Source organism: Pan troglodytes, chromosome 10, assembly GCF_028858775.2.
Source record: "Pan troglodytes isolate AG18354 chromosome 10, NHGRI_mPanTro3-v2.0_pri, whole genome shotgun sequence".
NCBI classification, from domain to species: domain Eukaryota; kingdom Metazoa; phylum Chordata; class Mammalia; order Primates; family Hominidae; genus Pan; species Pan troglodytes.
Window position 1 is genome coordinate 34,281,181 of NC_072408.2, and position 22,806 is coordinate 34,303,986.

The window sequence follows — 22,806 nt, forward strand, 5'->3', positions numbered from 1 at the left end:
AGACTTTGTATCCCTGTTTCATGAGAATTTAATGAAATCTATATGTCTTTGCTGTCATTTCACAAAAAAGTAGGAGGGGATGCTTTGTGTTTATGCATCACGTCCATGGAGGAAAAATTTCAGAATTTTTTTTTTTTTTTTTTGGTGACTTGGGAATTGTGACATGAATAAAATTGTTTGTTTGTTCTTTTTCATTTAAATCTTCTCCAGGGGGTCTTGCATCATTTTAATATGATACTAACTGATCTTCTGTGAAGCCTATTTTGTTAATTTGGAAAGCACTAATATTCAATTAGGTTAGTTTATCACAAGCTCTGTCTGAATCTGTGTAGAGAATTCTAGTAACTGCTTGAATTTCCTCCCGTCTCATTAACCTTTTAAAGAAAAACCACAGGAATTAGTTTTATCTTTTTAAATTGCTTGTTTACCATTTATTAAACACATACCACATACTGAGCAGTTTACATGAAAAATTAGTCTTTGTCTACAAGAATTTGGTTATCATAACAAGACTTTAAGATATACAGCAGACAAATAAGAAAACTAAACGTATGCATACATATTTCATGTTCAAATCCTGCTAGGCTAATTTCCTTCTTTGAAGTATCTCACTTCACTTGACGTATTTACTGGCGCATATATATATATATATATTTTTTTTTGATATTTTTCCTACCAATGCCTTCAAAGTTTTTGAGCACAAGATTATCTATCATCTATCTATCATCTATTTTATTTATATATTTAGCTATCTGTATCTATCATCTATTCTATTTTTAAAAGGTTACCTCTCTTCTCTTCCCCATAAAAAGTTTTACACCTTCAGTTTTAATAAGAAGGACAAAGGCTGAGAGAGGTTTTTACAAAGTTAATTTCTCACCAGGAGACTCCCACATGTTTGTACATTTTGTTCATAGGCAGTGAAAAAAAAAAAAAAAAAGCACAGGGCAGGAAAGCCCTGCATCTATCAGGCTACCGTTTGTCCCTTCCTGGTCAACTTTACTATTAATCTCCTAACATCTAGCGTCATGCTCTCTGAAGGAGGGCATACCTCTCTTTCCCTACTCTCCATTGTGCCCTGTGATCATCATTTCACCTCCTTTCTCTTCCAAGAAGAAAGAGGCACACTTTCTTCACCAGAGCTCTGGCATGCCAAACTTACCCAATGTCATTATCCCATTATAGAATAGTTTCTCAGAACCCCTCACATTATAGAAATATTTAAATATTTTCTTTTTCATCTTGACTCTGCATTGACTCAAATAAGCTAGGATGACTTGGGCTTTGAGATATCATGCTTCCCTGACTTATTCTCCGACTAATACATTTGGAAAGTGTACCCTCCTGAACAATCTGAGAAGCAGTGAAAGTATTACCTTGTAGTTATAGTACGCTGAGTTGGTCGCAGTAACAAACAACATCCTAATTTTAGAGGTTTATAACAACATGGCTTTGTTTCTCACTCATATGCCCATCATGATCGGTGGTGAGTCAGTTCCATGTCTCTTCAGTTGGGGATTCAGATTGATGTGGCCTCCGCTATCAACAACATAATTGGTTGCGCTGGCTGGTGGGGAGAAACATGCTGAATTACACAGTAGCTCTTAAAGCTTCCATATAGAATTGATATTATTAGTTTCTCCTCATAAGTGGCCCATATCACTTTAACTTTCATTTCATTGGACAAAGCACGTCATGCCCTTACATCTAAATTAAATGGATTGGAGAAGTACAGTACAACCTTTGTCCAGAAGGGAGAGAACCAGACATATTTGGTCAACAGGACTAGTGAATGCCACAGTTACTTTGTCCTCTTATTTATTTAGTCAGGCAAAATAGAAATAAATTTTGATTTTGTATGGAAATGGAAAACAGATGAGTTTTCACTCTCCTTTCTTTTTCAACATATAATAAAATCTCCTTGAAATGCAGAAGGAAACTGGCTTTGGTGCTAGAATGGTGCCTCTTTTCTCAGAGGAGAGATCAGGGGAAACTCACCATGTGCTCCTGGCTGTTATAGGACCGTGAAAGAGAACAGAGCCCCAGCCACCATAATGTTCTCCCAGAAGCTATCTCACCTTAGTGATCTGCCTACTGATGTCACTATCTGAAGAAGCCCTAATCATCTTTCCCTGGCTTCCATTCAGAGATTTAGAGGAGTAATCTCATCATGACTCACATCCCTTGTTCCCTAAATCACTCTCAGAAGTCCAAGCATCCCCAGAAATCTATCATCTTAGAGATGTTTATCTCCACTCTGCTCTGCAATCTCACTCCATCTCCCATTCTGCTGTGTTCTCTGCAATTCACAGTGTGCATCAGCTAACTCCCTGCCTGGTATTCCTACCACTCTTTCCTGGTAAATTCACTCTTTCTTAGGTATCTATTTCAGACCCTCTTTTTTTCTTCTCCAAGGGCTGCCATATTTCTTAGGAAAAATAGATGAAATCAGGTAAGAAACTACCTTATCTTCTCACCACCGAATCCACTCACATCTACCTGACTCTGTACCTACATATCCCACCTTCCTCTTGTTAAAATGGATTGTGTCCTCACACAAATCTAATGTCAACCCTCCAGGGGCCCTGGATCACAATTTACTTTTCTTTCTTAAGAACATTCTTTGTTAGTGATCTATTTTCTCTCCTGTGTTGTCATTTTCCCTCTCTACTAGATCACTCCAGCAAACAAGCATCCTTTTAAAGCATACGTTTAAAAAAATTCCCTTGACCCCATGATTCATTCCAGCTCTTGCTTCATTTCCTTTCTCCCTTCCCAGAAAAACTCCTTGAAAGACTTTTTATAACTATAACAACCTTACCTTTCCTTCTCTACTAAACTTACTTCAATAATGCTTTTATTTTTTTCATGCCACTAACATGATTTTTACCAAGATCAAATGTTAACAGCAATAGAAATAGCTAACACTTACAGAAGTGCCTGCTACGGGGAGGCAGTGTCCTAAACACTTTATACATGACTCATTTAATCCTCAGTTAATCCTATGAAGATTGTGCTATTAATATCCCTCTTTTAGACATGAAAAAAACTCAGCTGCCCATGCATAATAGATAACGTACTAAGATCAAGTAGTTACTAGGAGGAACTTAGATTCGAATCCAGGTACTCGGACTTTGGAGTCTATACTCTTGGCCACTACACTGTATTACTTTTTAAATGGACAATTATTTCTCTTCTTTTAATTGGACCTTTCAACAGCATTTGACATAGATGATCAATCTCTCCTTTTTGAAACCTTTTATTCTTTTGTCTTCTATTTCTTCATTCCTTCACGCACACATTTCTTTATCCTTTTCCTTTTGTGCAGCTCCTTATCGGTCTTCTTGCTGTCTTCCCATTCCAGATCTAGATTTTAGACTGTTCTTTTTTCTTCTTTTTCTATTGGTGAAACCTTTTCCATGGTAATCTTGTTCAGTCCATGGCTTTACATACCATCTGTAGGCTTAGATCACTTAAGACTGCCTCTGTAGCCCAAATATCTCCCCTAAGCTTTATTTTATAAATGTTGTTGCTTGATTTCCATCTCTGCATTGGTATCTTTTAAGCTTAACATGGCCCCAACAGAAGTACAGATATACTAACCTCATCCATCTTCTGACAAATTCCTCTTTCCTAGGCCTTCTCTATCCATCAGAACTATCAACTTCTCATTGCTCAGTCCAAGCTTAGGGGTAATTCTTGATTCTTCTTTCCCTCATGACGCACATTCTACCCACTGGTAAATCAAATCAACTCTACACTGAAATATATCCAAGCTGCTACTTCTCCCCATCTCTGCTGTTGTTAATCTAGTCTAAGTCTCATCCTTGATCACAGAGACTCCTACACCTCTTCATAACTGGTCTCCACTCTTGCCTTCTTCATCCCAATCTCTAAAGAGCAGCATGAGTAAAATTCTAATAGATAGATGATGTAATACTATTTCTACCCAAAGATTTCCCATGCAGGAAAAATAAAATCCAATCTCCTTACCATAGCATACCAGCCCTTCCATGATCTGCTTATGTTTCTGAAACATTGCCCTCAAACTTTCAATTGTTTAGCCACACTCCAGCCACCCTGGCCATCTTTGCTGCCCTGGGGATATACCACACTTCCCCCTACTTCATGACCTTGTTATTTGCTGCTCTAATATTTGTTCCTCCTTTCTTAGATCTTCATATTAGAGACTTCCTTCTCATTATTCAGCTCATGATTCAGATTATCTCCTCAAAGAGAGATGTTTCCTGTGACACTTGAAAAAATATGCATTCCGTTCCTACAAAATTACTCTGAATCACGTTACTCTACTCTACTCTACTGTATTTTCTTCAAGGAGCTTCAAAATCTAACATTGCCTTAATTATTACCGTGGGTGCTTATTATTTGTTTTCTCCTCAGAAACATAAGCTCTTTGAGGGCAGGAACAGATTGTGTCCCTTATTCATTGCTGTGTTTCCAGTACTCAAGACCATGGCTGATGTGTGGTATTCACTCGCTTAAAATGTGACCTAATAAAGAAATGTAGAGAAGGCAGAATATTAACGTGTATAATGTAATATAAACCATTTGGCAAATTAAAACAAATGGACTCATTCTTAGCTAAGAAAATATTCACCCAGAGCACGAGAAGATAGGGACAAAAGTCTGCCTCTTATTTTTTTGCTTTCATAGAGATAGATCTGTGTTTGAATCAAACACAGAAAACATTCCAATTTATATCTACAGTGGCAGAAATGGTATCTGCCTCTTGAAGGTTCTATTGAGGATTATATGTCAAAGCTGTATGTTACACTTGAGTTTCTTGGTCTCACACAGAAGGATAAGAGGTAGGAAATATGTGTGATTTGCTCTGTCTTAGAAAAATCTGAGCAAACTACTTAGCCTGACTTATTGCACATTGGTTTCACTCATCTTCAATGGGAAGATTAATATAAATGTATGATGTGCCGATCTCATTTGCAATGGGTCTCCTTATGTTTATGCCATTAAACAACTTAAGATCTCCTGCTTTTCCATTGTAATTTCTGTTTTTATAACAATTACACTTTTAAAATTACTGAAAGCATAATCTTTTAACAAATGTTTGATTTTAAGCTGTTTTTAATTTTAGCAGGCAAAAGTTTTATCTTTTCACAGTAGGATTACTATTTGAAGAAGAAATGCTGAAAAAAAATAATGAAGACAAACTAGAATCTTATCATAATATGATGAGTAAGGTCCAAAATTTTCATTAATCCAACACACTTAGTGGCCTTATTCAAGGTTGACAAAATGAATATGGAAGCCTGACAGCTTATTGGACTGGGTTTACAGGCAATTGGCTGCCAGATACGAATTATCCAAGTTCATGGTACCATTTGGTGACAGTTGCCCTCTCAGGCAAAATTGAAAGGAATGACTCTGGCTTCTGGGACTGGTTGGATCTTCCAGAAAAATGGTGGCAATTTCAAGAATCCGTGGATTTGTTCATTTTCAGGGAAACTGAGCAGAAGAATACTGAGCATGTGGGTGCCCACTGTCTGCCTCCACTTCCTGCCTAGTCCTCTTACTCTCCCCTAGAAGAACACAAGCTTTATCAGCAACCACCCACTTTGAGAATGGGGCTGGCCTCAGTCCCATTGCAGGGTACCTAGGCCAGAGGTTTATTTTACTTTGATTAACGCATTGAACAAAAAGGCATTAAAAAGTCATATGCAAATAAATGTTTTTGATGACGGCACATACTGCTTCTGTATCAGACTTTTAACAGCTTGTTCTAATCTAGTCACTAATTGTTCCTGCTTTACCAAGCATTCACTGACAGAAATGTTCCTACCACATTTAGAAAAGAAATCAAATCTGCATTATGGAGTTAGCATCATTGTATTTCTCGTTTCATGCCTGGTGGACCCCTTATAGAGCTATATTTATTGTACTGCTAATTAAAAAGAAGGGTTGGGGGAAGTGTCCAAAGCTTTCTCAATGTTGTCTTATCTTTTTTGTTTGTGCAGCTCACCATGTTAAAACGGGAACTTGTGAGGTGGTGGCACTCCACAGATGCTGTAATAAGAACAAGATAGAAGAACGGTCACAAACAGTCAAGTGCTCCTGCTTCCCCGGGCAGGTGGCAGGCACCACGCGAGCTGCTCCATCATGTGTGGATGGTGTGACTTCTTCCATTCCTTATTGTAACAGCACAGCCAAGGATGGCTTAGAACTAGAACCCCACTATAATGCTCTCAATGGGAGGTCAATCCTGGGTGAACATACTACAAATACCATGATAAGTTGAAACTAGAATATTTGGGTGGCATTTTGAAATCTAAAATCCTCTGGAAAGAGGTCTAAAATATTATGCAGTTCTGTTACAAAAGGCATTATAATGAGGTTCCATTAAATTAATGTGCATCTTATTTTGATACCATGAAATGTTGATTTCTTGGTGGATGGTGGGAGGTGGATTATGTGTAAATTAATTGGAAAAGGAAAGATGAAAATGGATGATTTAATATTATGGGTTCTTAAACCCATGGATATTCTTAAGAATTAAAAAAAAATAGCACCATGTATATGAGCGAACATTTAGTTGTGGATAGAATTCACATAAAATATCAACTTTTATGATGATGTAATAATATATTAATTTTTTTCCTTGAGGGTTCACCTAATTATAGTAGGACATAAATCTTTATATGCATTTATTTAATTGATGTTACCATAAATAGTAATTTGTTAAGTGCTCATATTACTATAATATATTGCTTGTGATGAGGTTATAGCACACAGTTAAAAAAATTATGATAACTCTGATAAACACCCTCCTGATAACCATCTTATTCATGGGAATATTATATTGATTATAAAGTGTTGACTCTAAAAACTGGTCATAGGTCCATTTTCTTATATGTTTATATAAATTGGTGCATATACACATTTGCATAGTTTATTTTCAATATCTTAGCTTTCATGAAGTCTATTTTCACATGAAAATCCTGTAATATTGTGTCTATAGTTAACTATACTGCATTCTACACTTAAAATTTTATTAAGTGGATAGATCTCATGTTAAGTGTCCTCATTACAATAAAATAAAAAATGTTTTAAAGAAAATTATTTTAGTTAGAAAATCTTGAAAGGTTTTGTCCTTTTGAACAAAAAGAAAGGCATACCTCAAATACCTGTATTCCCACTGGTAGGAAAAATTAGTGGCTTTTGTTCCTCTTTAAAGGTGAACAAGAGAAATAAGTCCCAAGAAAAAAATGTTGAGTCAATTTTTTTTCTCTCTTATAGCTTCAATAGTGGAACAGAAATGGTGGTGCCATATGCAGCCATGTCTAGAGGGAGAAGAATGTAAAGTTCTTCCGGATCGGAAAGGATGGAGCTGTTCCTCTGGGAATAAAGTCAAAACAACTAGGGTAAGTGGACAGCAAGCTTGGGAAAACAGAATGTCTCTGAATTAATAGAGAACGGAGCTTGTGCAGTAACCAATTTAAGTGGCAATTGTGGAATGGAAGAGTATAGTTTTGCAAGATACGTTTTCCCCATTTTTTTCTTAGTTCGCTTTTTTCATAAAACATTTTTATTTCACTCAGAACAACATCTTCCATAGAGTACCATCAACTGTCATATTATCTGATCAATAAACACTGTTTGTTCCTTCATAAAATACTGAGGGTAATGTGAACCTCCTTTCCCCACTGAGGATGCATGTTAAATTCTGGGAGGGTGACCCCAGTCCTTTATTTTTCTAATGTATAGTAATCTAAATAAATTCTGAAAACATTATTTTATATATTACTTTTAATACAGTTTTTAAACTGAGATTCTTTTAGTTTTATGAAAGTAATTATTTTGATCTCCCTGATATCTGAATCATTAAATAGTTTTCTAGTGGTTAAGGTTTACAATTATTGTAATGGGCTACTAGGAAGAGTTTCAGATTCTCAAGATCAATACAAAAAGAATATTCTTAAGACACTGATGTATTTCAGCTTTGTAATTACTGACCTCTCAGTGATGGTAGAGAACTGAAAAATAGCTTTGTTCTTTGATTTCCTAATTTGCCACATGGGTATTCCAGACTGGCAGAATTTGAATTCTTTTCTTTATAGAATTAGCAAAGGAAGGTTTTGTTTTGTTTTGCTTTTAGGAAAAGCATACTATAAATTAGAGTTGAATATTTGAAGAATAGAACAGAGTAATGATATAAATTGATGTTTTATAAAAAGTAACATAAAAGTAGAGACTGGCTAATTTACAATACTACTTGATATAGCAGACTTTTAAACCTTGTCCGGACATATACAAGAGGCTTATTTTATGATCTCATCTAGATATGTAATTTAGTCTGCCAAGTAATATATTTAATACATTGACTGATCAGACATACACAGAAGTGACTAAGTTTCAAATGGCATGAATAAAAACATGTTTCATGAAATTATTCTTGACTCTAACCTGTTAGCTAAGTGTCACACCTTTTCAAAATCCATTGGATGCATGATCAATTAGTTAGGATAATTATATTATTCAGTGAGCTAGCACATGATATAATCCGTATTAATTTGTTAAAAACATTCTGGCAATGTAAATTTTCCTTATAAGCTATTTATACCATGAAAATATTTTCCCTAGCACTATTAATTCTCAGTCTAAAAACAGGACTTAAGGAAATTCATTAACGTTTTGAGATTCTGAAACAAATTTTTTAAATTGTGAGCTCTTGACAACCAAATTCTTTGTTTTTATTACTTCAGTGAACAAGGGGAAGCTATTATTTATTGTGTACTTAAAACATATGCCATACACTGAACAAAATGCTTTACATGAGTTAGCTCACTTAATCTTCCTAATAGCCCAGTGGAGAAGATAGTGTTATTATCTCCTTTTACACATGAGTAAACCAAAACTTCCAAATGTTATGTAACTTCCCAAGGACATATAGCTAATTAATTAGGAAGCCAGATTTCAAAACATGTAGTTCCATTCCAAAACCCAATCTTTTAACCTGTACTTTGTACTAATAATTTAACTTATTCTTAAGCAATAATGGTAAAATATCCTATAGTTCTTTTCTTAAGAGGTCGACCTTTAAAAATATCTCTAACTTTCTGGATCATTGAAATGGAAAGGTCAAGAACATGCAGTCTAAATTCTCATGGAAAAAAAAAAATTTGGAAGTGCTGTTTTACTCCCTTTTGGCCTGTTGACCATATTCTCAATGACCCAAATTTAAAATGGAGTGTCTGCTTCACAAATTCTTCCAAATGTAATGAAACAAGGTGGATGAGAGACTGAGAACTCATGAGTGGGGAAAATCACATCTACATCCTATAATTTGTTTTAGTTATAAGACATTATCCTCTATATAGAGGATAGCACTTTCTATTTTTCTTTAATCTCTTTTGTCCCAAAGAATAGCTGGTAGTGGAGGACCTTATTTAAGACATTATAGAGGGTTTTCATACAACAGTAGGTGTTTAGATTTAGTTTCTTTTAAGATACTCTCTATTTCTAAGAGTCTGTCGCTCCCATTTTGAAAAGAAAAATCATCATATATAAGAGGAGAGAGAAAGACTTGAAAGAAGGAGCTTCTTGAGTACAACCAAAGTAAATTCTTATCCTTTTATTCCTTCACAAGAAAAATGTTGCTTGTGAAAATGGAGCTACTTAGACATTTTCAACCAAAGGAACACTATGGCATTTCAAATAGAAAGGCAAAAATGTGCAATTTAGTTTGGCCCACCAAACAATTTGGGCAAATTTCCCTGGTGCTACAAATGAAGCAAAAAGTTTTCGAGTTCATCAGGCTATTATTGCTCAGCCATCTCCACTGAAATAGTGAAAAAAGTGGAGGCGATAAGAAAAATTCTTAAAATAGCTCTAGGCAAGTGTTACTTTGCCCACAGTGGAAGTGTTGGATAGAGGAAATGTTGAATAGAGGTAGATAGCAGAAGTGTTTCCATCATGCATAAATAGCACTACTTTTGAAAACAAATTTGAGTCATTATTTTAATCATTGGTATTACTGTCCATATGTCTGTTTTCAATAACGTGGTTGTGATCACCATGAGCCAAAAAGCCATTGAACTCCTGATTTGGCAGGTCCCAGCCACAATTGGAAAGGCCAGAAGTTATGTAGGAATAGGTTACAAAATAACTCAAGAGCTGTCTTAGCCAAAAGCTATTTGCTTTGCTTATGCAAGATATGTTGGTCTTATGGGATTATCACTGCAAGCAAAATGGCTTGAGAAATAATTAAAATATGCAATAACGTACACTCTCCCTTATAATGGCCCATAGCCAATCTGGAGTGCTTGGGTAAGCCTGTTAAATAAATAGCAGTCAGCCAGAAATAGTAATAAGGCTTGCATGGCCTCAGCAAAGATGAGTGGCACCTTCCCGAATTGACTACAAATCAGGGTCTGAGTGATTTTTCCACTTAAGACTAATTTTGAGCCTATATTGTACTTACTACAAATGTGAATTATAGTCTTCTTCTGTTTTTCTATTAGATTCTGGAATTTTTTTGGTTCTGACCCATTTCCTATTGGTGCTAACAGGGGGAAAAGGTAAAGAATAGACAGTCATTTTTGGAACTTGAGTGTTTTGTTGCATACCTGTTCTTCACACACCCAAGCATTTAATTTGGAAAGAGTGGAAGATGCAACAGTTGTTTCCCAAACCCCATTTCTCAGTCTAAAGGTGGAAAATTTATGACTTTCTGTGACATCTATAACCGTCTCTTTTATTACTTTTAAGATCTCCTAAGTTAAACAGAAGGAAAGGAAAAGTCATTCAAGCCTTTTGATTTCAAACTCACTTTCAAAGATAAATAAAGAACTTTTCAAAGGGTCATTAATAAAAGAATCATCTTTCCAGTGTGAAAGAGTGCATAATTATAAGCTAATTATACAACACAAAAGTAACAGGGGGGAAAGATGCTGCAGAGCTTGTAAAATATAAGAAAAGAAAATATTTAACATGGTTGAAATCATCGGAAAAAAACAGACTGTGATTCTGTGTGCGTGTGTGTGTGTGTGGGGGGGTGTTTTGATATTCTTTCTTCGTGGAAGATCTAAAGGAAATAATATTCTGTTTTTAGGATTTATAGTCCTTGCCTAATGGTATGGACACCAAGCTACAAAATACAGTGGTCAGTGCAGTTTTTAATGTTGATTCTTACCTAAGGATCAGGTTAGAGAAACTTGGTCTCTTACCTAACTTCATATTATATAAGACTTTACATTGTTTTTAGGAAGATTACCTTTATGAATCATATGTCCCAGGTCTATTGACTTTTCATATACTTAAGAAGAAATTTTCTGGCTAATTTTTAACTAATTGAAATCTTTCACTTTATGCACTTATTTAAAGTGGCTTGAGCAGATAAGAGCTCTGTAATTTTTAAATGTTCCTTCAAATATAAGTTGATTTTAAAGGTATGCATTATGATATTATTTTATTGTATAATGCAATGAAAATCAAAATATATTAAGAATTTCCTATGCAGCACATTTTATATTAATAGTACTCATATTAGAATTAAAACAACAAAAGCAAATACAGAAGCATTTACTTAGCTCTTACTGTGATCTGGGCACTCTGCTGAGTACATTGCAGGTATTATCTTACTCAATTTACCCAACCATAGTAGATACTAAAGAGAATGCATGGCTTGATCCAAGCCCACAAGGAGTATGCCATTGAATGGAGGAATGAGTAGTGTACAGTTATGTTATTCTTTTCTTTTTTCTCCTTTTTTTGAGACAAAGTCTTACTCTGCTGCTCAGGCTGGAGTGCAGTGGCACAGTCTTAGCTCACTGCAACCTCCACCTCTTGAGTTCAAGCGATTCTCATGCCTTAGCCTCCCAAGTAGCTAGGATTACTGGCATGCCCCACCACACCCAGCTATTTTTTTTTTTTTTTTTTGTATTTTTAGTAGCAACGGGGTTTTGCTGTGCTGCCCAGGCTGGTCTCTGACTCCTGGCCTCAAGTGATCCGCCCACCTTGGACTCCCAAAGTGCTGAGATTACAGATGTGAGCCACCACACCCAACCACATTATTCTTTCCTTTACCCATATGCAGTCTATTGACAACAAACACTGGAATCAGTGGTAAATATAAGTTAAGAGTAATATTGTAACAATAATAGAATAGCATAAGAATGAGGATGTTGTGCTAGATTCAATTTCAAATTTCTCTAACCAAGGTTTATTCTTGGGTTCCATGTGACAAGAAGATTTCTAACTTCCTTTCCAGCTACATTTAAATGACAGTAATAACTGAAAATCTCAGAAGATAGATAAGTATTAGGTTTTTAATCCTTTCACTGTAAGGAAGAAAAGAAATAGCATCTTGTGATGCTTTGCTGATTAAAGCCTCAGGTTGTACTCGTCCATTTGGATTTCATACCAAATCTCAGTGACTCTGCTCTGCTGGTGGATCTAAACAGTGTCCAGGGGTGCTAATTCAGACCCATGGAAAATGATGTACAGAGCAAGAGGAAAAAAGTTCATTTCCTTACCTTAAGGTGGTGCAATTCGTGTAAATTCTTCAATCATCATGCTCTCTCTAGCCTTGCAAATTTAAGTACAGGTTTAGAATAGTGTGGTTCTTTCTTGATCAGCTCTTTCTTAACAGACACATCCCCATTCATTTGTCTTCATCTCACTTCCAGTCAGGCCCTAAATTACATTCTGGTCCACAGCACAGACTGTAATGACCTTTAGGGTTTTTCTAATTATTTTAATGGAACTCACAGTAAGAAATACATCTTACTTAGTGATCTACCACACACACAACATGCATATGCACACTCATGTATGCTACATTAAAATTAAGGTTGCATTATAATATTTTGATTTTATTATCTTCCCTCCCTCTCTCCCTCCCTCCCTTCCTCCTTTCCTTCCTTCTGATGATCTCAACCTCATAAATTGCTTTTATCACCTGTTTATGTGTTGCAACCTGTAGATTGAAAAACACTGCTTTAGGAAGTGGTATTTGACTGTTTCCTATGTCCAATTCATAGAACCGATAGCCGCTGCTAACTTGAAGAGAAACAAACTACTGAATGAAGAGCTTTCAAAACAACTTACCTTCCACATTTTAATTTTAAATATTTTTATGCAACATTTTTGGGCTAAAAATTTCTTTTTTTTTCTTTTCTATTATTATTATACTTTTAAGTTTTAGGGTACATGTGCACAATGTGCAGGTTAGTTACATATGTATACATGTGCCATGCTGGTGTGCTGCACCCACTAACTCATCATCTAGCATTAGGTATATCTCCCAGTGCTATCCCTCCCCCCTCCCCCCACCCCACAACAGTCCCCAGAGTGTGATATTCCCCTTCCTGTGTCCATGTGATCTCATTGTTCAATTCCCACCTATGAGTGAGAATATGCGGTGTTTGGTTTTTTGTTCTTGCCATAGTTTACTGAGAATGATGATTTCCAGTTTCATCCATGTCCCTACTAAGGACATGAACTCATCATTTTTTATGGCTGCATAGTATTCCATGGTGTATATGTGCCACATTTTCTTAATTCAGTCTATCATTGTTGGACATTTGGGTTGGTTCCAAGTCTTTGCTATCGTGAATAATGCCGCAATAAACATACGTGTGCATGTGTCTTTATAGCAGCATGATTTATAGTCCTTTGGGTATATACCCAGTAATGGGATGGCTGGGTCAAATGGTATTTCCAGTTCTAGATCCCTGAGGAATCGCCACACTGACTTCCACAATGGTTGAACTAGTTTACAGTCCCACCAACAGTGTAAAAGTGTTCCTATTTCTCCACATCCTCTCCAGCACCTGTTGTTTCCTGACTTTTTAATGATTGCCATTCTAACTGGTGTGAGATGGTATCTCATTGTGGTTTTGATTTGCATTTCTCTGATGGCCAGTGATGATGAGCACTTTTTCATGTGTTTTTTGGCTGCATAAATATCTTCTTTTGAGAAGTGTCTGTTCATGTCCTTTGCCCACTTTTTGATGGGGTTGTTTGTTTTTTTCTTGTAAATTTGTTTGAGCTCATTGTAGATTCTGGATATTAGCCCTTTGTCAGATGAGTAGGTGGTGAAAATTTTCTCCCATTTTGTGGGTTGCCTGTTCACTCTGATGGTAATTTCTTTTGCTGTGCAGAAGCTCTTCAAAAGACTTTGTGAAATACAGATTTTGTGAGAAAGAATATGTATGCTGTATTCAAAAAGTCTTTATTGCCTCCTATTGTCAGATTCTATTCTGAATTCTGGTCAGAGCGCTGAAAACAAAACAAAACAAAACAAACTGGATGAAAATCCCTGCCTTCATCAGGCCTGTAATCTAATAGGGTATATTCATCTTTTTATTGCTGCCATAGCAAATTACCACAAATTTAGTGACTTAATGCAATATCCAGTAATTATCTTTAGGTCAGATGTCCAGGCACAGTGTAGCTCAGGTGGGTCTCTGCTCTGGGTTTCACAAGACTGAAATTAAGGGATATGTTTCACCTTTTCACAACAGGGCTTTGTTTCTTTCCAGAGACTTTGGGGAGAATCCACTTCCAAGCTCATTCAGGTTATTGTTAGAATTTGTTTGTTTGCAAATGTAGGACTGAGGTGACTGTTTCCTTGTGTATTAGTTCATTCTCACACTGCTATGAAGAAATACCTGAGACTGGGTAATTTATAAAGGAAGGAGGGTTAATTGACTCACAGTTCCACATTGCTGGGGAGGCCTCAGGAAACTTACAATCATGGCACAAGGCAAAGGAAAAGCAGGTACCTTCTTCACAGGGCGGCAGGACGGAGTGAGTGCAAGCAAGGGAAATGCCAGATGCTTATAAAACCATCAGATCTCATGAGACTCACTCACTATCATGAGAACAGCGTGGGGGAAACTAGCCTCATGATCCACTTACCTCTACCTGGCCCCACCCTTGACATGTGGGGATTATAGGGATTACAATTCAAGGTGAGATTTTGGGTGGGGACACAACTAAACCATATTACCAAGGTAGCCATCATCAGGAGGCTCTCTGGCCTTATTCAGGGTGCCTGTCATTCTAATCATATTTCCTCCTTCACCTCAAACCAGCAATGGCATGTTGAGTCTGTCTCATGCTCTGAAGCTCTTTGACTTCCCCTTCCCCCATCTGTTCCCTTTCTTCCTCTTCCACTGCATTTCTCTTGTGGGCTCTTTTGGCTTTCTCTGCCTTTTCGGGGCACAGATGATTACATTGTGTCCTCCTAGATAGTCCAGGGTAATCTCCCTCTCTTAGCATCAGCTGATTAGCAACCATAATTACATCTGCAGAATCTCTTTATAGCAGTGCTTAGATTAGTGTTTGTTTGAATAATCAAGGGATGAAAATCTCGGGAGTATATCTTTGGAATTCTGCGTACCACATGGGAGGATACAAAAAAATAAACAAAATAAGTAAGTAAATATATAGTATGTTGGATGTTGATAGATGCCATGGGAAGAAAATTAAGCAGGGAAGGGAAGTGGGGAGTGTTGCTGAGCAAGGGAGTTTGCATAGTTGATTGAGGTCTTGGGAGGTGAGGGCATGAGCTACATGGCTAAATGGAGGACAAGCTATCCAGGCAGTGGGAAGAAGTAAAAGTACCTGAGATGAGAGCTTTGCTGGGCAAATCATGTTCAAGGGGTAGAAATGATGCTTGTGGCTGGAGTGGAGTGAACTAGGGCAAGTGGTAGAATTAAGGTTAGAAAGGCAACATGAGTAATATCACAACTGACTTAAACTTTTGTCCTAAACAAATAGAATGAGGGATTTGCCATTATGTGAGATGGAGAGAACTGTGGGAAGAGCAAGTTTTATGTTTTACATTAATAACTACTAAATTTAGGTCGTTCAACTTAATGAAAAACTAAATATGGTATAACACCTTAAATTTGATATTTCTGAAGAAGAGTAGGTAGACTTTTTTCTATAGTAATGAGAGATTCAGAAACTGAGTAAGTGATATTTATATTAAATAATATTTAAACTCAAATGATATGGAGATGTGAAACATAACACTTAAGGGAGCATGTAGTCACTATACTAATGTTAAGTTTTAAAGAGATTTGGACAAAATGGATTAATATATTAAGGCAATCTTTTTCTTTAATTAGATATTGAGTTCAAGGTAGACAGGACACTAAGCTGGGTGTCCATGAAGTAGCATTAGTAAAAGTAACATTTTTAGACTAGGTGCAGAGGCTCATGCCTGTCTTTCCAGCACTCTGGGAAGCTGAGGTGGGAGGTGGGAGGATTGCTTGAGGCCAGGAGTTAAAGACCAATATGGGCAACATAGTGAGACCCAGTCTGTAAAAAACAAAAATTAGGCAGATGTGGTGGCATTCGCCTGTACCCCCAGCTACTTGGAAGGCTGAGGCAGGAAAGTTGCTTGATCCTAGGAGGTTGAGGCTGCAGTAAGCCATGATTGTGCCACTCAACTCTAGCCTAGACAACAGAATGAGACTCTGTCTCAAAAGAAAGTAACATTTTAAACCTGATATTTTAAATTTAAGAGCTGATTACTTAATTAAATATAATTTAATAGGGCCAAGAGTGTCTACCTTGGTATTTGTTTAAAGAGTTATTGAAAAATAATGCAAAAAATATATCATCCGGCTCTATGTCCAAACTTGGCCTGTATTTTTGTAATTGAAATGAGAAATGGGCGATATATGAGTGCTTTTAAGTTCCTCTAAGATGTAGATGCTTCTGCAATATTTGAGCCAGGTGTTAATCTGTAGATGTTACTCCAAATGTTCTGCTTATAATCTTACAGTTAATTGTGAATGTTCACATATTGTAATAGGACCAGTTTGAGCACCATAGAATTTCATTTACAACTGCAAGGTACATCTTTAGGCGACTGCTTCTGTTCTATGAACTAAGTGGCGAGAGCAATATTTCTGTCTCTCACCTGAGGGCTGATAGATAAAATTCTGTCAGGGCTTTATATCTAATGTTTAAGACCTTGATATTTGTTTAAAGGTAAGCATTCCTGGGAGAGGCAACCTTTTACCTGGTTTTGGTTACTAAAATGGCTTAATAAAAGAAAAATGGCACCTCGTAGGACTTGGGGAATAGAAAGGTATGTTCAAGAAGCCATAGTTAGTGGTGCTTCTGTGCTTTTTTCCTCTATTGTGAGTGGCAAACCTCCTATTAAAAAATATGGATAATCTTTCCTATGTACATTCCCCCATGGCTCTTTCCCTCCTGTGTCCATCACATGTTTTATGTGGAATTTAACTCTCGTAATCAATGACTTCAGATCCAATTTTATTTTCTTACTCTGGAGAGTGGGGTGAAGATGCAGCTGAGAAATAACACATAATGTTCCCACAAGCTCAGGATTTCTAGCTCCCTGCAAGGCTGTTCAGGACTTGTCACTTCACCTGTGAGTAGTGGAGAGTTGTTTGTGAAGTGCACCTAATATAAAGGGTGGTGTTGAGCTTTACTTTAGAGTGATCAAACCTCATCTGGATGTGCTCAAGAAAGTCCTGGATACCAACTTTTAATGGGGTAGAAGAAAAGAGGCAAATGTAAAGGATTTTGTGGAGATTTACCTCAGGGAATTAAAGCACTAGGAGCAATATGCGTTAAATTATTTGATGATATAGCATGTGAAAGAAAAAAATGTAGATTTGTTCTGTGTGACTACAAGGAATACAACTAAGGCTATAGTAATAACTTTCTCAGTGTCAACTCTAGATGACATTGAATGGGCTGCCTTAAGAAACAGTAATTTCCTCATTTTAGGATGGCATATATTTGTGACTTTTAAGGGATGAACAGAAATTCGCAGAGTTGTCTACATCAAGCTATCAAAACAAAAAACAGCTTATATGAAGGCATGACGGAATAGAAGATCATATCTTACTCATGGAATTGAAACCATTTCATGGGGTAACAATGTGTGTGAGGGGAAGTATGTAATGAGGAATCCCTGTGAGGGGAATCATGGCAGGTTGAGTTTGTATCATGATGGGCTTTTAAATACCATGTTAAAAGATTTGGATTTTTTCTCCATGCAGTGGTGAATCATCGAAGAACCTTAATCAAGCAGGAGAGGAGAAGGGTCTGATTTATACTTCATAATGTCTATTTGGCTGCAATGGGTCAACAGAATTGAAGGAGGTATGAGTTAATGGGCCTGAAGTAAGGTAGGGAGGTGATGGTAGTGTGGGTGCAGAGGGAAGGGAATTGATAGGGCTTGGTAATTAATTGAATATGAAAAGTGAATGAAAGGAAAAATTCCAGACTCACATACTTCTTACATATTTCTTGCTTGACTTATTGTTGCAATAGTAATTGCTAATGAGACTATGAGGTAGAGATATCTGGAGGATAATTTGATATATAGGCCTAGAGGTCAAGATAGAAATCTGGAAATTATTATTCCCTAGGTGGTATTGAAATAGCTAATCAAGAATGCTCTCTCAAAAGAAATGCATAGAAAAAGAAGAGCGTCAAAGACATTTTAACAACTAATGTGGAAGAAAGTACCTGTAAGGAACAAGAAGTGTAGACAGAGAAATAGACAGAAAACCAAGAAAGACCAGAGTCTGGGGGAATGCAGAAATAGAGTTCCAGGGATCCAGGGCTTTCAATTGATACAAGGATATGGAACCTACAGACAGGTTATGTGGCTTTATGTCTCTTTCTGAATGTGGGATTTACAAGAAATTCTGAGTTCTTGTCCATTAGATGAACATTACTTGTTTTATTACAATCCTAAAACTTGCCTGCTAGTTGGATGATGTCATTGTTAACACATTGTAAACACTGCAGAATATACATCCATCTAAAACAGAATGCACTGTTTAAAGTACTTTAAAAATAAGAATAAATATGGGCTGGGCACAGTGGCTCATGCCTGTAATCCCAGCACTTTGGGAGGCAGAAGCAGACGGATCTCTTGAGGCCAGATGTTCGAGACCAGCCAGGCCAACATGGTGAAACCCAATCTCTACTAAAAATGCAAAAATTAGCCAGGTGTGGTGGCACATGCTTGCAGTCCCGACCTCGGGAGGCTGAGGCATGAGAATTGCTTGAACCCAGGAGGTGGAGGCTACAGTGAGCTGATATTTCACCATCGCACTCCAACCTGGGTGACAGAGTGAGACTCTGTCTAAAAGAATAAATATGAATCTCCTTAGCAGAATTAACAAACTCTGTTTAAAGGAAGCTTGTCTGTTCATTCATCCATTCACTCTGTGAAGATAAATCGAATGTACGCTATGTGGGTATGTGCCAGACATTGTGCTAGATTTTGGGGATTCAGATTTTTTAAAAATTATGACTCTTTGCTGTCCAAGAGTTCACAAGTTCACAGTCAATTGGATAGAAAGTCAGTAAATCATTGTCATGTACAGAAGTGGCAGGACAGAAGTTTGTGTAAGTGCCACGAAAGCACATTGGCAGTTTAATATTGCATAGCCCATAACTCTTCTAACGCTCAATGATACCAGATTGTGATGCCATTCAAGGGCAATTTACCTATAATTTGTCTCCTTAGTATATAGCAACTAAATGCAATCTAACAGAATCTAAATATTATATTCCATGATGTCAAGATTGAACTGAATTTTTTTCCTGCCTTTATATCTGTATAGTACTATCATAATACAACAAAATCCAATAAAATGCTTTCTCAACTAGACTATCTTCATACACATATATATATGTGTGTGTGTGTATGCATGTAAATATATATACACACACATGCAAGAGAGATGGAGACACATCCACACACACACACACACACACACACACACACACACACACAGAGAGCAGAGAGAGAGGAGAGACAGGGGAAGGGAGATAATTTGCATATAAAAAATTGGGGCTACACTAATAACTCTAATTAAATTGAAAATAATTTAAGATTCCCACGAGCGAATAAGAATATTGGAACCTGATACCATTGCACATATTTTTAATGTTTTAAGCTGATAAAACACTTTAAAAATTTTGAAGTAATGTATATTAGTTTTAGCAAAATCAGCCATTCAGTTGAAATGTGATCTAAGATATAAAACTCAAATTGCCAAATTAAAACAAAAAATAATACATATAGCTTATACTAAGCTATAGAATTCTATTTATTATAATGTTTAATATTGAACTTGTTTAACATGAGTTATTTAGCTGTTAAATATATGCTTTGCTCTCATGGTTCAGTATTATGGCATTTTTTTTTTTCCTATTAAGTAGCAATGTTGGCTTCCCATGATTTATGGTAGGATTAGTCTAAAGTCAGTAAAGGATTCTTTTGTTGAGGTTCCGCTTACCATTGGCTATTTTACCTTTATATTTTATTGCTTATTCTCTTCTGGTGACAAATATTTTTTTTTACATCTAAAAAATTTGCTTATTTGTATAAATTTAAGTGCTACAAGTGAGTTTTGTTACATGGGTATTTCGAATAATGATGAAGTCTGGGCTTTTAGTGTAATCATTTTCTGAATAATGTACATTGTACGTATTAAGCCACTTTTCATCCTTCACTCCTCTCCCACCTTCCCATCCTTCTGAGTCTCCAGTGTCTATTTTTTTATTTGTTTTTAGTTTTTAGACTTTTTTTTTTTTTAGACTTTAAGTTCTGGGATACATGTGCAGAACGTGCAGGTTTGTACATAGGTATACACGTGCCACGGTGGTTTGCTGCACCCATTAACCCATCATCTACATTAGGTATTTCTCCTAATGCTCTCCCACCCCTTGCCTCCCAACTCTGACAGGCCCCGGTGTGTGATATTCCCCCCCACCCCTGTGTGCATGTGTTCTCATTGTTCAACTCCCACTTATGAGTGAGAACATGTGGTGTTTTGGTTTTCTGTTCCTGTGTTTGCTGAGAATGATGGGACAAACATATTTTACACTTACATTGCATTTTCTGTTCTCTTCTTGGTCCTGTTAAAAGAAAACTGGTGAGGGCAGGGAGAAGGATGGTAGAGAGACAGAGAAAGAGAAAGAGAAAGAGAAAGAGAAACTGGGTAATATCAGGCAGTGTAAATTTATTTTCAAAGAATGCTTGCAAATTGAATGCAATCTTTGCTTTGCAACTTTAAAATACTCTATATTTGAAAAGGCTGTTTGAGTAATTGTGAGGAGAGTTGATTTGGTCAGCCTGTTTCTAAGATTCATATACTGAGATGCATTTATTCTATCTTGAAAGAAATCAAATTGAATATTCTCAGACACATTGGCTGACAGTCAGGATAATCTAAACAAGTATCATGATTAGAAATCTCAACCCCCAACTTCAATTACAACATATGATCGATTTATGAGATTACTGAAGGCAAATGTCTGGCCAGACAGTCCAACTATTGTTTGAGATTAAATTTCACAAATTAAATCAACTTGTTGAGAGCACTCCTGCATATATAATATAGTTGTGAACCATCTGCCTCCAGATTATAGCTTTGAGGACTTCTTAGATGGGTTTTAAGTGAATTCCCTTATGAATAAGGGAAATTATGATAAAAGCTGTTAATGGTAACTTTAAAATAATTCACGTTGTACCTACGTAATGGTCTAAGGAGATCCTATTCAGTAAAACTGTTTCACATCACTATATGATACTGAAGGTAAAGATAAATATTCATAACACGAAACAAAATTGTTTATATAAGTTGATTAAAAATGTCTACAGATCATAACAGAATTATTTTCCGTAGTACTGTTGATGTCTCACTAAGGGTTTAGCCTTTCTGAGGTTACTGAAATTAGTGACAGATGGAGACATTGTCAAGGTGTATCAGGTAATTTTTGATTCTCCATTTCACCCACCATAACCATTTGAGGTAACTGTGCAATGTTACCTCAACATTGCACAGTTTACAGAGCACTGCTGGTGCCTTCAAGGATGGCATAATGATTAAGAACCCAGTCTCTGGAATCATTACTTGAGTTCCTATCCCAACTGCCATGTATTAGCTGGTGGTCTTGGGAAAGTTACTTTACATCAATACTCCTCAGTTTCCACATCTGGGAGATGATGACAATAATATATCTGCCACATAGATTTCTCACATGGATTAAATTAGTTTATATATGTAACACACTTAAAACAGTTTCTGGCCAAGTATAAGGGCTATATGTGCTTGTTAACTAAAACAGATAAATCAAGCAAGTTGTTAATAGGCTAATAAAATGGGCCAGTTTTCTCATAACTCAAATATTAACATTATTATTCCACAGCAGTCAGTCTTGTTAAAGAAATACTAATGTGGAAATAACTCAAAACTTCCTCTACTATCTCTATTCATACTTAAACTAGGGCTTTGAAGAGAAAGCACAAATTCATTGGAGGTTGGTCTGTCTCTTTTAGAATAGCCACAAAATTTCATCCTAGAAAGAAACCATAGAACTGTACTAAATGGATTTCAGTGCTTGAGCACAGTCTCCACCTGGCCTCAGACATGGGGCCATTCTAGTTATTTACCATAGGTGGGTCAGGTGGGGACTGTTGGACTACACAATTGTAAAGGTGCTCTTCCCAAGATATGCTGCAAGAGCAGAAATGTTCTTTCTTATTTATAGCCATCAGACATTGGGTTTTCAGCAACATCTCTTATGGACTTATCAGGCCTACCAGGTGAAGGAGACAATTCTTCTTTTTCTGACAATCACAATTATTGACATTTATTCAACTAGTATTTCTATGTCCAGTGGTATAATTCAAAGATAGCCTCATATGCATGCACAAATCTTTTATGTTTAAAAATGCTTTGCTAACTGGAGAGGGAGGAGTATTAGTCTGGGTTTATGAGCTAGGTTTTTGTGTGTGTGTGTGTTTTTTTT

The 22,806-nt window shown here is 36.5% G+C and overlaps 1 protein-coding gene across 17 annotated transcripts in view; it reads left to right on the plus strand.

Moving 5' to 3' along the window:
- Positions 1-22,806, plus strand: part of TAFA2 (TAFA chemokine like family member 2) — a 541,094-nt gene that overhangs the window by 495,517 nt on the left and 22,771 nt on the right. For 14 of the 17 annotated variants that reach the window (XR_010148009.1, XR_010148010.1, XR_010148008.1 and 11 more), the window contains 2 exons: positions 5,994-6,146; positions 7,273-7,397. Coding sequence is in view for 12 of the 17 variants with exons in the window: in XM_009425008.5 (XP_009423283.1) it covers positions 5,994-6,146; positions 7,273-7,397 (278 nt within the window). In the remaining 5 variants the exon portion in view is untranslated. Of the gene's footprint in view, positions 1-5,993; positions 6,147-7,272; positions 7,398-18,029; positions 18,133-22,806 lie in introns of those variants that run through there. The other 3 variants (XM_063785517.1, XM_016923135.4, XM_063785516.1) reach the window with 1 other exon arrangement.